The following is a 15,364-nucleotide window of genomic DNA, read 5'->3' on the forward strand; positions in this document are numbered from 1 at the left end:
TAATTATTCAAAATATTACCATTTTATTATTTCTTTAAAGTGATACAATGATGCTTTAAAATCTTTTAATAGTAGATTATAGACATCCAGTTGCACTGTGTTGGAGAAATGCTCCATAGACAGCATCGACAAAATGAAAATCAAGTCAATCACAGCTACATTTTTTAGGTACTCACAACATTGCGTTAGTATTGTCAGCATCAGCTAATGTAATTGAGCCTATGAATTAAAGTCCAAATACATGGCCATGGTGCTTTTATGGAACAGAACATTTCTGTGGGACTGGAAACACCCCCCCACCCCAATCCTACTGCATTGTTAAAGACTCCTCCCATCCATCATACAATTTATTTGACCTATTACAGTCAGGCAAAAGGTACCACAATATAAGAACGAGGTCCGTTAGGCTGGGTAATGTCGTATACGCACTTTATGTCAATTTGTACATCTACAGAATATTGTTTATGTTATCTGTTAATATTGGGTTAACATTAATTTGTGTTGTATGTGATATATTGTATGTACTGTGTTTTGCATCTTGATCCCAGAGGAATGTTGTTTCATTTAGCTGAATACATATAATCATATAACAATTACAGCACAGAATGACAATAACTTCTACTTCCACCTTGGCATTGTGGCCAAGTCTGCAGATGATACAAAGATAGGTGGAGAGGCAGGTAGTGTTGAAGCAGGGAGTCTGTAGAAGTACTTGGACAAATTAGGAGAATACGCAAATGGAATACAGTGTAGGGAAGTCTATGGTCATACACGTTGGTAGAAGGAATAAAGGCACAGACTATTTTCTAAATGGGGAAAAATTTAGAAATTAGGAGTACAAAAGGACTTGGCAGTCTTTGTGCAGGATTCCCTCAGGATCAATTTGCAAGTTGAGTCAGTAGTAAGGAAGGCAAAAGCAATGTTGGCATTCATTTCCAGAGGACTAGAATATAAATGCAAGAATATAATGTGGAGGCTTTGTAAAGCATTGGTCAGACCACATTTGGAATATTGTGAGCAGCGTTGGGCCCCATATCTAAGAAAGGAGGTATTGACATTGGAGAGGGTCCAAGTGGTTTATGAAAATGATCCCAGGAATGAATAGGTTAACATATGAGGAGCATTTGATGATGAGTTTTGAAGAATGAGTAACAAGAAGGGAAAGGCTGAGCCCATATTTATTGATCTCAGTCTAGTCCATGGTCTTTCATCATCATTTTACCAGAATTTTAAATGAGATTTACAGAAGGGCCAAATATTTTGATTCTTTTTCAGAATTGGAAAGAACTTATTTCTGCAAAGGTACATTAGAACCACCTAGGTCAGGATCTCTTCTTGCTGCTGCCATCAGGATGAAAGTAAAGGAGCTTCAGGACTCACACTACCAGGTTCAGAAACAGTTATTACTCCACAACCATCAGGCTCTTGAACCAACGAGGAAAACTTCATCCAACTTCACATGCTCCATCATTAAACTATTCTCTCAACCAATGGAATCACTTTCAAGGACTCTTCATCTCATGTTCTTGATATTTATTGTTTTTTTTTTCTCTTTTGTATTTGCACAGTTTGTTGTCTTTTGCACATTGGTTGTTGTTCCGCCCTGTTGGGTAGGGTCTTTCATTGATTCATTGATTTACTGAGTATGCCCACAAGAAAACAAATCTCAGGGTTACATATGGTAACGTACAAGTATTTTGATAATAAATTTACTTTGAGCTTTTGAAATACTTTATTTCTGCAGCTGTGAGAGGAGTTTAAAAGGATTGAATAATATTAAAAATTAAAACAATCAACTCTTGAGAAACATTGGGTTACTGTAGATAGCTTCAACTGAAGAACTAACATTAATACATGTCCAATAGGGCAAATGGTCTCATGTACAGTAATTTTTCCACTCTGGTTCTTCAACATCTTACATTATGTTCAAACAGTAATTTTCACATATTTTGTTGTTTTGACTATTGCCCACACCACAAGCTACCTTCAGCACTAGTCTAATCAGCTTAGTCCAGGATTTGTCATTATGCCCGTGGTTATATTGCATGATCACCCATCTGATTCCAAAGCAAAAGTTCTATTTGGAGAAAGACTATTTTGTTATTTTTAATTAAGAAAACCCAAGTAATAATTGCTTTTTCCCCTCACATTGCCTTTTTATTATTTATACTTATTTTAAACTTACATTTAAGAATAGAACTAGATGTTGTTTAGCAACAGCTTCCGTCATTCTCTCATGAGGATGACTACCTACTTACATTTAACACACTTATTGCAAATTAATTTGAACATGGCTATTTATATGACTTCAGCTACATTTCAGTTGTTTGTGCTTGGAGAGGGAGAATAATATGTCTAAACCAGCAAATATGTATAAAGATGAAAACATGTTTAGAGCAATCATACAAAATGGATATTTCTACAATATAAATCCTCTAAAACATTACCCATGTTGTCCAATTTTGAGTGGGAATGGGTGGAAAATTAACAACACTATTTAAAATACATTGGTGAAATACTCTGATGCTGTTAAGATTCTATGTATATCCAAGTACTCATTGACCAAGTTCATTTTGATATGACCATATGACCAAGTAACAATTTATTAGTGTCTTTGTATTCTATCCAAAGGAATAATTTACTTTCCATAATCTGCACTGAAAATGTCCTTAAGTTCTGTTGCAATGTGGTGTTGATCTTCTTGATGATCATTAGTTTGACCATTTCCCCTTGATATGTTGGCTCTCTGATCCTTTCTTTATTGTTTATTATTTTTGAGTTTCCTTTTGGCAATTCATCATTAGTTCCGCTTGATCATGTTGGTGAATTATCTGTTCAGAGAAATCAATAAACTATGACCAATGACTGTTATGAAAATATAAATAAACTTCTGAATGACCAAATAAATACAAACTAAGACACACATAAAGAGTATGTCTGCAAAATTATGCAAAATGCCAATTATGCTACATTGTTATACATGAATTGGCACGGTGATTCAGAATCACTGCAGTTATAATTATTCTCAATTTAGCCCACCAGCTCTTGCAATTTTATTACCATTATAATCTTTGCTTTTTCTTTCCCTTATACCTTTCTCAAGAATTTGTAATGAAATTTGTGATTCCAAGAAAAAGTAAAAACTTCTGGTACAGATGGTATATTACACACATAAAAAACTAGGAAGGACAAACTAAGGTTTTTAATTTATAATTAAGTATGAACAAACAGCAGATAACACAGCACTGGTACATAGTTGAGGCATTCCAATATGCAGGAGAGAAAGAAAATCAGAACAAAACTTTGGAACAACTGAGAAACTAATGTTTAACTCAATTTCAAAATCTGCAGATGGTGCCGAACTTGGCAAGTTTAGGGTGGAAGGATATGAAGGTGATTTAATAGTGAGGAAGAATGGAACATAATTCATAAAATCATTAGAGAAACTGTGAACTAAACAGTTATGTGTCACATTAACAAAGATAAATGTGAAGTGATCCAATTTGTTAAGAAAAACAGAATATTTTGAAATAAAGAAGCAGAATGGGCAATAATATATGAGAAGGAGCTCATGAAAATAATCTGTAAATTAATTTCACATGATTACTGCAAATCAGCAAAGCAATTAAAATATCAACAAAGAAACAGGATTAATGCAGGGCTGCATGAAGTTTTAATATCATGAAGTTATGTTAAACTTGCATAAGATCTACAACAGTTGCACAGTTCTTGTCTCCAGATAGTTTAAAACACTGAGGAAAGTATAAAGTGATTTACAAAGATACATCAGAACTGAGAAGTTTCAGCATTTGAGAAAGATTGATCAGGTTGGTCGTTTTCATTAGAAAGAGATTGAGAGACCACTAGAGCTTTATTGGTGTGAATAATGGAATAGTATGTAGGTGAAGAAAATGTTCCCACTTTTGGAAGAATCCAAAGACTGGAATTATAAGAGAGTTGTTTTAAATCCTGTGGGGAAAATAAAGATTTTTTTTAAATTCAGTGGATAGACTGCTAAAAATGTGGACATTTTTGATGCAAATATCTTAGATACTTTCAAAAGAAAACTAAAGAATTACATTTCTGTAGCACATTTGCAATTTTAGGATGAACCAAAATGATTTACAACTGATGAAGAACTTTTTAACTACATATTCAGAGAGATATGAGAAAATACTGATTCATAAAGTCCTAGAGTCACAAAGAGATACAGTACAGAAAGGGGCCTGAAGTCCATGGAAAACAGCAACTATCTATTTAAATCAATTCTATATTAATCACATTTTAAAATTCTTCACATCTCCTCTCAATTCTACCACCTGCTTGCATATTCGGTACTTGTGGTGAACTACATATACCTGTCTGGACACGCCCCCCCGCTGACTGCTCCTGTGGCTCCTCCCACAGACCGTGGCTCCTCCCATGGACCCCGATATAAAGGCAATTGGAGACACAGCCCCGGCCTCAGTCTCCAGGATGTAGTGTGGTGGTCACTTGCTGCTTGTTCTTTCTTCCAGCCAATAAAAGCCTATATCTCGCCTCACGTCTCCGAGAGTTATTGATGGTGCATCAGTACTGTTTATAGTGACAAACCCACACTTCTTTGGGATGTAGGAGAAACCCGAAGCACCCAGAGGAAAACCATGTGGTTACAGGGAGAATGTACAAACTCCACAAAGACAACACCTATGGTAAGGACTGAACTCTAGTCTCTGCTAGTTTGAGATTTGCCCTGCTAGCTGTATCACTATGCTGCCAACAAAGTGTTAACTAACTCCTTCCTTATATTACTTAATCATTTCAAATAGAACCAATTGTACAATATTATTGAGCTACAAATGTTGTGGAATCCATCCTATTTACAATTCAGGACATCAAAGGACAATAATATAGAGAGAATATTTTGTGCGTGAGCAGTTTATTTTCTAGTCAGCAAACCTTATTGAATGTTAGTTTTAGACTTGACAAGCCTTCAATCAGGAACATAAGGAATAGGAAAAGGAGTAGATAATATTGTTCTTTGAGCAATCTGATAAAACCACAGCCCATCTGATCATAGACTCTATTCCTCATACTTCTGAAAATTGTTCTCTCTTGACTGGTGATAATGCAAAGTTAAGTTACTACACCACCAATTCTGAGGCCTGGACTAACATTCAGATATTAGCATTCAAATCCCATCAGGGCGACTGTGGAATTTATTTTCAGTTAATAATCTAGAAACTATTTTTGAAGTAACTGGTTATCAACAAAGATGAACATAAAGCCACCAAATTACTGTAAAAATGTTGGTGCGTGGCCAAGTGGCTAAGGCTTTGGGCTGGCGATCTGAAGGTCATTAGTTCGAGCCTGAGCCGAGGCAGCGTGTGTGTCCTTGAGCAAGGCACTTAACCACACACTGCTCCTGCATGCTTATAGCCCAGTGGCGGCGGTTGGTGCAGTATGGACAAGACAAGACAAAAGCTGATGGTGTTTTCTACAAAACTTGACCCCATGTAGGACTAGGCAGTAAGCTTGATCAATACCCCATCCAGCTCCCTAAATATTAACTTACTCCACGGATAGTTCAGAAAAGTACATCACTGACAAAATCAACACCACCTACAAGTTTCTCTCCAAGTGGCTTAAGGCTCTAATGCGAGAACACATCACCTTTCCTTCATCATCACTAGTTCCAAGTAGTAGAACTCCATTTGCAGCAACACTGAATGTTTGTCTGTTTAAGAAAGTGCCTCATCCCCACTTTTCTTGGGAGCACTTAATTCAGGCAACAAATGCTAGTCTTGCCAGTGTACTCAGAAGCTGTATGATTAAATATGACAAAGTTGAAGGCACTAATTGATTCTATTTCCTTTAACAATTCTACATCGACCAGACTGAGCACAGTGTGCAAAGTGAATATTCCACTACAGTGGGGTCCTCTGCTACCTGCAACACTCTAAAATCATAGCTGCGGATTGAACCAAAATCACTGGAGCTGGGCACCAGCAACACTCTTTGCTGGGTTACCATTCCTCGCTGCTTCTTTTCAGGTTGCAAATGGTAACTCAAGAAGCTCCACCTCCATCGCCTTCTTTTCTGGTAGAATGTACCAGGCAAAGCAACCATAGGAGTTGTTGAGGATGCAAAGAACCATCAATTGCACCCTCACTGCCTTGAGGACATGAAACAAAAACTCTGAGATCTAAAGAGGGCATAATTCCTCAAACGTTTATTTGACTTATAACTTTTTTAAGTCAGAAAAATAATGCAGAACCCCTGATACCTAGTTAACTGCCATGACATGTTTATTATCTTACAGTCTTTTGTGGCAGATATCACAGACACTAAATTCTGGCTCCTAGGAGACTGGGAAATCTGCTGAATATCCAGCTGCACAAGCTGGTCCAAAGAGACACAAAACTGAGAGCCATGCAATGATATAGGGCAGACAATATTTCTACTTCATTTATTGTTCCAATGATACCGTGCTTAATAGTGAAAGGTTTATGTCTCATTTTATTAGAGTCCTCCACAACATGATGATTGAGCAATTAAGCAAGCTTAGGCCTCACTAGGAAGCACAAGAATAGCAGGAAAAAAAAAGAGTATGAAGCAACAGAAGGTAGTGGGAGCAATGTCAGGACTTTCACATCACATAAGTTAAGGAACAACAGTTAGCATAAAACTTTTAATGAAAGAAATACAAATCTAATCCCTGCTTAGAAAATAGAGCTATCAATGTTTTCACACAGTTAGGTTTGGATACTGCTTCGGTAAGGTGATGGGTGGCTTGTAATATTCAAATACAACTTTGCCAGGCCACAATTTTATAAAATTTAACCACCTTACATTCAACCTTTGCCAAATACCTTGCTTTTGTTAATCTGTCAGTCACCATTCAATAGAAATGTATCTGGACCATCTAAATAATTGATGGGTCTAGAAAAGCAGATCAAGGGCTTGTTAATCTGTGATGAACAACTCAGCTCCTGCTTCTCCAAGCTTTCCCATCATAAATACACCATAGACCAACTCTCACCATTTGGCTGACTGAATGCAGAGCTAACACAATTTAAGGAGCTTGAGATTATTTGTGACAAAGTATTCCATCTGAAAGCAAACTCTACACTAGATTAAATATTCCTTGCTTCCACCTCTAGTTCACCATGGCTGCAATACATAGGACATAAAAGTGCACTGCCTCACGCTAATAAGTCTTCTTCTATAGCACCCAGCAAACTCATAATTCTATCATTTAGAAAGTTAAGGACAGCAATAGCATGGGAATACCTCTACCTGCAAACACATTTCCAAGCTTCATAGAGAAGCACAGCACAGAAATGGGCTTTTTGGCCCATCTAGTCCATGCCAAAACCACTTAAACTGCCTATTCCCATCAACTTGCACCAGGACCATTGTCCTTCATACCCTTTCCATTCATGCCCCTACCCAAACTTCTCTTAAACATTGAAATCGAGTTCACATGCACCACTTGTGCCAGCAGCTCATTCCACACTCTCATGACCCTCTGAGTGAAGAAGTTTCTCTTCATGTTCCCCTTAAACTTTTCACCTGTCATCCTTAACCCATGATCTCTGGTTGCAGTCCCACCCAACCCTAGTGGAAAAAGCCAGCTTGCACTTATTCTATCTATACCCCTCATAATTTTGTATACCTCTATCAAATCTACTCTCAGTCTTTATGTCCTAAGGAATACAGTCATAACCTATTCAATCTTTCCTTATAACTCAGGTCCTCCAGAGCCAGCAGTTACTTATAAACTTTCTCAGTACTCTTTAAACCTTATTTACATCTTTCCTGTAGATAGGTGACCAAAACTGCACACAATACTCTGAATTAGGCCTCACCAATGTCTTATGCAACTTCACATAACATCTCATCTCCTGTACCCAATATATTGATTTATGAAAGCCAATGTTTCAAAGCTTTCTTTATGACCCTATCTACCTGTAACACCACTTTCAACACATTATGGGCCTGTATTCACAGATCCCTTTTTTCTAACATACTCCTCAGTCCCCTACCATTCACAATGTAAGATCTATCCTGGCTGGTCCTATTAAAGTGCAAAAATCTTGCACTTCTCTGCATTAAATTCCACCTGCTATTTTTCCAGCTAACGCAGATCCCTCTGCAAGCCATAGCCTTCCTCACTGTCCACTACACTCCCAATCTTGGTGTCATCCATAAATTTGCTGATCCAGTTAATCACTTTTTCATCCAAGTCATTGATAATGATGACAAACAACAATGGACCCAGCAGTGATCCCTGCAGCACTCCCTCCAGTCAAAGAGGCAACCATCTACAACTACTCTCTGTCTTCTCCCACAAAGCCAATGTCTAATCCAATTTACTACCTCATTTTGAATGCCAAATGAATGCACCTTCTTGACTAACCTCCCTTGAGGGACCTTCTCAAATGCCTTGCTAAAGTCCATGAGACCACATCCATTGCCTTGCCTTCATCCACTTTCCTGGTAACCTCCTCGAAAAACCCTAATAAGATTGGTTAGACATGCTCTACCATGCACAAAGCCACGTTGACTATCCTTAATCAGTCCACATCTATCCATGTACTCACATATCTGGTCCCTTAGAATACCTTCCAATAACTTCCCCACAACTGATGTCAGACTCACCGGCCTATAATTTCCTAGTTTATGGTTACAGCCATTTTTAAACAGCAGAACAACATTGATAATCCTCCAATCCTCTGGCACCTCTCCTGTTGCTAAAGATGATTTAACTATCTCTGCTAGGGCCCCGCCAATTTCTGTACTTGCCTCCTGTAGGGTTCAAGGGAACACCTTGTCAGGCCCCTGGGATTCATCCACCCTGATTTGCCCCAGGATAACAAACACCTCCTCCTCTGTAATCTGTATAGAGTCCGTGAAGTTGATGTTGCTTTGCCTCACTTCTACAGACTCTGTGTCTGTCTCCTGAGTAAATAAGATGCATAATATTTATTTAAGATCTCCCCATCTGTTTTGGCTCAACACATGAATAACCATTTTGAACTTACAGGGGACCAATTTTGTCTCTTGCAGTTCTTTTGCTCTTAACATATCTGTAGAATCCCTTAGGATTTTCCTGCTCCTTGTCTGCTAAAGCAACCTCATGCCTTCTTTTAGTCCTCCTGGTTTCTTTTATAAGTGTTATCTTGCATTTCTTATACTCCATAAGCACCTCATTTGTTCGTACCTGCCTATAGCTGCTATGCACGTCCTTTTTCTCTTAGCCAGGGCCTCAATATCTCTTGAAAACCAAGGTCCCCTCCACTTGTTATCATTACCTTTTATTATGACGGGCATGTACAAGCTTTTTACTCTCATATTTGAAGGCCCCTCACTTACCAAGTATACCTTTGCCGGAAACAGGCTGTCCCAATCCTCACTTGCCAGATCATTTCTGATACCACCAAAATTGGCCTTTCTCCAATTTAGAATCTCAACCTGTAGACCAGACCCATCTATTCACATATTCACTTTGAAACTAATGCCATTGTGGTCATTAGGTGCAAAGTGTTTCCCTAAACAAACTTCTGTCACCTACCCTGTCTCATTCCCGAATAGCAGATCAAGTATTGTACGCTCTGTCACTGGGACTTCTACATACTTATTATGGAAACTTTCCTGACCACATTTGACAAACTCTATCCCATTTAGTCCTTTTACAGTGTGGGGGTCCCAGTCAATACGTGGAAAGTTAAGATCACCCACTATAACAACCTTATGTTTCTTACAACAGTTTGTAATCTCTCTACAGATTTGTTCTTCTAAATTCCGCAGACTGTTGGGTGGTCATAATGCGTCAGTAGATAGGTTCTTCAGTCTGTCCTGACGGAGCACTGCCATGACATTTTCCCTGACTATTAAAGCAACCCTTCCTCCTTTAAACCTTCCCACTCTGTCACGTCTAAAACAACGGAACCCTGGAATATTGAACTGCCAGTCCTGCCCTTCCTGCAAGCAAGTATCACTAATGGCTACAACATCATAATTCCAGATGTTGATCCATGCTCTGAGCTCATCCGCCTTTCCTACAATTCTTCTTGTGTTGAAATATAGGCAGCTCAGGGCATTAGTTGAACCATGCTCAACCTTGATTCCTGACTGTGTCTGAGATCTTAACGACATCTGTCTCTGCAACCTCTTCACTAACTGTTCCTGCACTCTGGTTTCAATCGCCATGCAACTCTAGTTTAAACCGCACCATGCAGCATTAGCAAACCTTCCTGCTAGGATTGTAGGCACCCTCCAGTTCAGGTGTAAACCATCCCTTCTGTACAGGACCTATCTTCCCTGGAAAAGAGCCCGATGATCCAAAAATGTTATGTCCTCCCTCCTAAACCAACTCTTTAGCTATGTGTTCAATTGTATAACCTTCCTAATTCTGGCCTCACTGGCAAGTGGCATGGGTAGCAATTCTGAGATCACATCCTGCCCTTTAACTTGGCACCTAACTCCCTGAACTCCCTTTGCAGAAACTCTTCACATGTCCTACCCATGCCGTTAGTACCTACATGGACCATGAACTCTGGCTGTTCACCCTCACATTTAAGAATGCTGAGGACTTGGTCCAAGATGTCCCAAAACACTGGCACCCGGAAGGCAACATACCATCCGGGACTCAGCACGCCAAGCAGCATCTATGGAAAAGAGTGAACAGTCAAAAGGGTAAACAGATGAAGAGTTTCGGGCTGAGACAGTTCATCTGGACTGGTTGAAGGGTCACAGCCTGAAACTCAACTGTTTACTCTTTGCCATAGATGCTGCCTGGTCTACTGAGTTCCTCCAGCATTTTGTGTGTGTTGCTTGGATTTCCTGCACCTGCAGATTTTCTCATGTTTGTAATACTTACCGGGAAACTCATTCTCACCAACAGAACCTCCTTTCTGTTCCCCTAACAAATACCCTATCACCACAGCATGCCTCCTCTCCCCCATTCTCTTCTGAGTCACAGAGCCAGACTCAGTGCAAAAGACCCTCCTGCTGTGACATTCCTCTACTAGCTCATCCTCTGCAACAGTGTTCAAAGTGATATACCAATTATTGAGGGGGAAGGCCACAGGGGCTCTCTGCACTGGCTCCTAAACCCCTTCCTGACTGTCACCCAGTTTCCTGTGTCCTGCACGTTCTGTGTAACTACCTCTCAATATATCCTATCTATCAGCTTCCCTTCAACCCCTTCAGCCTCCCAAATGATCTGGAGTTCCTCAATGTGGATTGTTAGAAGCTGCAGCTGGATACACTTCTGGCAGTTGTAGTCATCAGGGACTCTGGAGGTCTCCGTGCCTTCCCACATCCCAAAAGGGGATCATTTCACTATCCTGCCTGGCATCTGTCAATGAGAACAAATCTCAATGTTCCTTCATTGTCATTCGGTTAAAGCCCTGGAGTTCAGTACTTCCTTATTTCATAACATGGAATGCAGAGTGGAAGAAGACAGTTCATCAAACCTTCTTAATAAAATTTTGCTTGACCACTAATGAACTGCCAAACATACTAATAGTATCACACACAAAATACCAATAGTATCATTGGTTTGTACACAGTTACAAATATTTATATGGGAAAGAGCTAACAACGATGAGCCATTGGTCAAGAGTCAATCAGAAAATGATGGGCAATGGAGTGAAATCAAAACCTAGGGAACAATGCAGTAATTAAAGATCTAGGCACGGAAACTGATGGCTGTAGGAAAAATAGTACAGGCAGCTGCAGTTGGAAGTCATGGATAGAATATAAATAGACATGAAATCTCAGGGGTAGCTGGAGACTGGGCCCTAGTGAAGAGGCGAAAAATAGATACAAGAGTAGGTCACCAGATCAGAAATCTCCAGGCATTGCATTGGGAGAGCAGGGATCTTGATAAAATTTAAAGGAGCCCTTGTTATGAATTCCTTGCACTACTTCAAACCAATGAGGCAGGTGCTCTGCTGAAACATGCTGTTCTGCAAGTGACCAACAGAAAAAAAGTACACTGAAAAATGAGACATAATTTCCCAGATAGTTCTGAAAAAGAGCACTGCATGGGGAATGACATCATTCATTGCATGACTGATATGGAAATCGTTTTATTGATTGAAGAGTGACTCTCATCCATAAACGGTCAGTCAAATCTCCAGAACAGCACAATTTGTCCCAGAAGATACAACAATTGCATTCCACTCTTCTCTAATTTATTAGAAATGGATGATTTTCAGATGTCTGCCATTGTAAAAGATAAAACAGAACTTATCCATATTTGCAGACCGGATGTCTACATTGCCTGGCCTTTGACATAGCTTAATCAAATTATCTTCATAAGTCAAACATCATTGCAGGATACTTGATATTTTCACCTGATGCAGAATACCTCACCTGTACTTTGTGTGCATTTGCTGCTCGCTGTTTCTCCAGAAGTTTCTCTGATGTGATCACTGTGCAACCATTAATGGGTTCAAGCCCCTGAAATGTAAAATAATAAAACAAATGCTCATGTTCATAGCTTTTCTTCTGCATAGCTTATGTTTAAAATAGTGCATCGTTTCTTTGTGTGGAAGCTACCTCAGTAAATATATTTAAGACAAGGTTGGATAGATTTTTGCATAGTAGGGGAATTAAAGGTTATGGGGAAAAGGCAGGTAGGTGGAGATGAGTCTATGGTCAGATCAACCATGATCTTATGGAAGTGCGGAATAGGCTCAACGGACCGGATAGCCTACTCCTGCTCCCATTTCTTATGTTCTTCTGTAAGTAACGCTAACAAAATATTGGCTGTATTTATTCACCAAATGTCACTTCTATGGAATTTGTAAGCAGTGTATTTATTGTCCATTGTTGCCTTACAGTGTTTATTGCTGTTTGTTGTTGGACAAAGAAAATTTCAAGTTCTGATGGGAATATTAGTTTTACAGATTTAACCCCAAGTTTAAGAAAATGTTTTCTCAAGATACAGTCATTTTTGTATGATTTCTTTTGTATTATCTCTTCCAGTTATCACTGGGCTCCCTGATGAGAATTCCCCTATTTGGGATTTTGGAAATAAGAATTGGATCACCAATAGGATACCAATCAATTCAGGATATAGGAGAGGACAGTCCACCCACTTCAGAACATGAGATTCTGAATCCAGTGGTGACCTGACCTCACTTTCTCAGGTAAATAATGCAGAGCAGATGAAAAAGATATAGAACATTCCTCATATGCGAATACAAACTTCAAATACCTTGGCACTATGGAAGTGCACATCACACACAAGTAAAATCAGTACCTAGTATTACAGGTCAATTTTATGTGGAACTATTCTTAACTAGAAATGGAAAAGTTACCAAATATTGAAACCAGTGTAGAATGTTCATTCACTTTCTATTGAGACTCCAGACACACCCCTTTCCCTTTCACATGGGAAGGGGCCTTCCAAGCTTGAATTCTTGTGTACTGTTGCTGTTGAATATTATGGCTCTGATTTTACCAATGTCTCCTTTCAGCATGCTGGGCCAACCCATCAAGTGTCCTCATTTGAACAACTGGTTCTTCAAAACAATAAGTTTTTTACTGAACAAACTAATGAGAATTTGTAAAACAGGATGACTTTGTGCTAAAAAGGAACTTCAAAAATACTTTGGAAGCCCAAAGTTTCAAAAGAATCTAAGTCTTTTCACCTTGGATAGTGGAATTCTGCTGGATAGTATTTCTAAATCTGGTAACAGGAGCAGTGATGACATTCAAGGCATAATGAGCCACATATGTAATATGCAGAATTTATTATATATAGACATTGTTGATAGAATCATTATCATGTTTAATATCACTGGCATATGTTGTGTAATTTGTTAACTTTGCATCAGTGCAATGCAATACATGAAAATATAGAAAAATATAAATAAATCAGGTACAGCAAGTCTATGTATGTATATTAAATAGTTAAATTAAAGATGATGCAAAAACAGAAACAATGAAAGTGAGGCAGAGTTCATGGGTTCAATATCCATTTAGGAATCAGATGGCTGAGGGGAAGAAACTGTTCCTGAATTGCTGAGTGTGTGCCTTCAAGATTATGTACCTCCTTCCTGATGGTAACAATGAGAAGAGGGCATGTTGTGGGTAATGGGGTCCTTAATAATGGACATCACCTTTCTGAGGCACCTCTCCTTGAAGATGTCTTGGATACTACAGAGGCTAGTACCCAAGATGGAGCTGACTAATTTTACAATTTTCTGTAGCTTCTTTCGATCCCATGCAGTAGCCTTCCCCCCATACCAGACAGTGATGCAACCTTTCAGAATACTCTCCACGGATACACCTCCTGTGCTTCTTGATGGGGGTTTCCAACATGCGTTCTGTCAGGCCGATATTCGCGACTCTGCATTCACAAAGAATCCTGTAAACGCAAACCATCCTGAGTCCCAGGTCATCTTTGATCACATAAGCTGTGATTTGAGCTTCCTTACGGGTGTGTGGATGATGTTAATTCAGTATTTCTTCAGGATCCTGGTGATTCTTCCAGTGACCGTTGAATTATAGGGAATACTGGCAGTAGTGACTGAGGAGGTTTCTTGATTTTTCTGTCAGCCCTCTTAAGGGTCTGATTGATTTCTTTCACCTTGTAGCCATTCTGTAGGAATGTAATCAATCAAGGAGCACAGGAGGTGTGTCTGTTTGGATCACCCGGAGAAATCAGCAGTGGCAGAACATTGCATTCGCAATGGCCATAGGATTGACTTTGACTGCACAAAACTACTGTGCCATGCCAATGGGTTTTGGGACCGCCTGGTGAAAGAAGCCATTGAAATAAATCCAGAGGAGAAGAATTTTAACAAAGATGAAGGTCTCACTCCAAGTAAGAACTGGAATTTGATTGTAAACAAGGTGGAAAAGGAGAAACCTGATTGGATGAGGACCAACCCATCAGGAGAGATGGACAATGGGGTATAAATACCACCAGACAAGACATGCCTAGGCATCATCCCTGATGAAGATGGCAGAATGTGACATCGAAACCCTGGTTAAAATCAATAGCTGTACCTGGCAGGAAGCCCAAGAAGAGTTTATTCATAGAGATAAACATAGAAAACCTACAGCAGAATACAGGCCCTTCGGCCCACAATGCTGTGCTGAACATGTACTTACTTTAGAAATTACCTAGGGTTACCCTTAGCCCTCTATTTTTCTAAGCTTCATGTACCATAAAGAAGGATAAGGAAGCTGTGTAAAATATTGAGATACAACTAACTGTGGACTTGGGCTGCCATCAATCTAAAATGGAAGTTAGGATTCTTATTACTGGTTTGACAGTGCCTACATTTTGCAAACCTGAAGATCTGTGCTGATGCTGTCCAGTCACTAAAAGACTGGTCAGTAACAGTGACAATAGCAA

At 39.3% G+C, this 15,364-nt stretch overlaps 1 protein-coding gene across 1 annotated transcript in view; it reads right to left on the bottom strand.

Annotated features, from left to right (window-relative positions):
• The window catches only part of LOC140725003 (factor associated with metabolism and energy-like), a 16,964-nt gene continuing 1,600 nt past the window's right edge, over positions 1-15,364 (bottom strand). The window contains exons 3-4 of the mRNA XM_073039922.1: positions 12,367-12,453; positions 1-2,831 (exon numbers count right to left, since the gene is read on the bottom strand). Of these exons, the coding sequence (XP_072896023.1) occupies positions 2,769-2,831; positions 12,367-12,453 (150 nt within the window). The 3' untranslated portion in view covers positions 1-2,768. The remainder of the gene's footprint in view (positions 2,832-12,366; positions 12,454-15,364) is intronic.

Source organism: Hemitrygon akajei, chromosome 3 (assembly GCF_048418815.1).
Source record: "Hemitrygon akajei chromosome 3, sHemAka1.3, whole genome shotgun sequence".
NCBI classification, from domain to species: Eukaryota; Metazoa; Chordata; class Chondrichthyes; order Myliobatiformes; family Dasyatidae; genus Hemitrygon; species Hemitrygon akajei.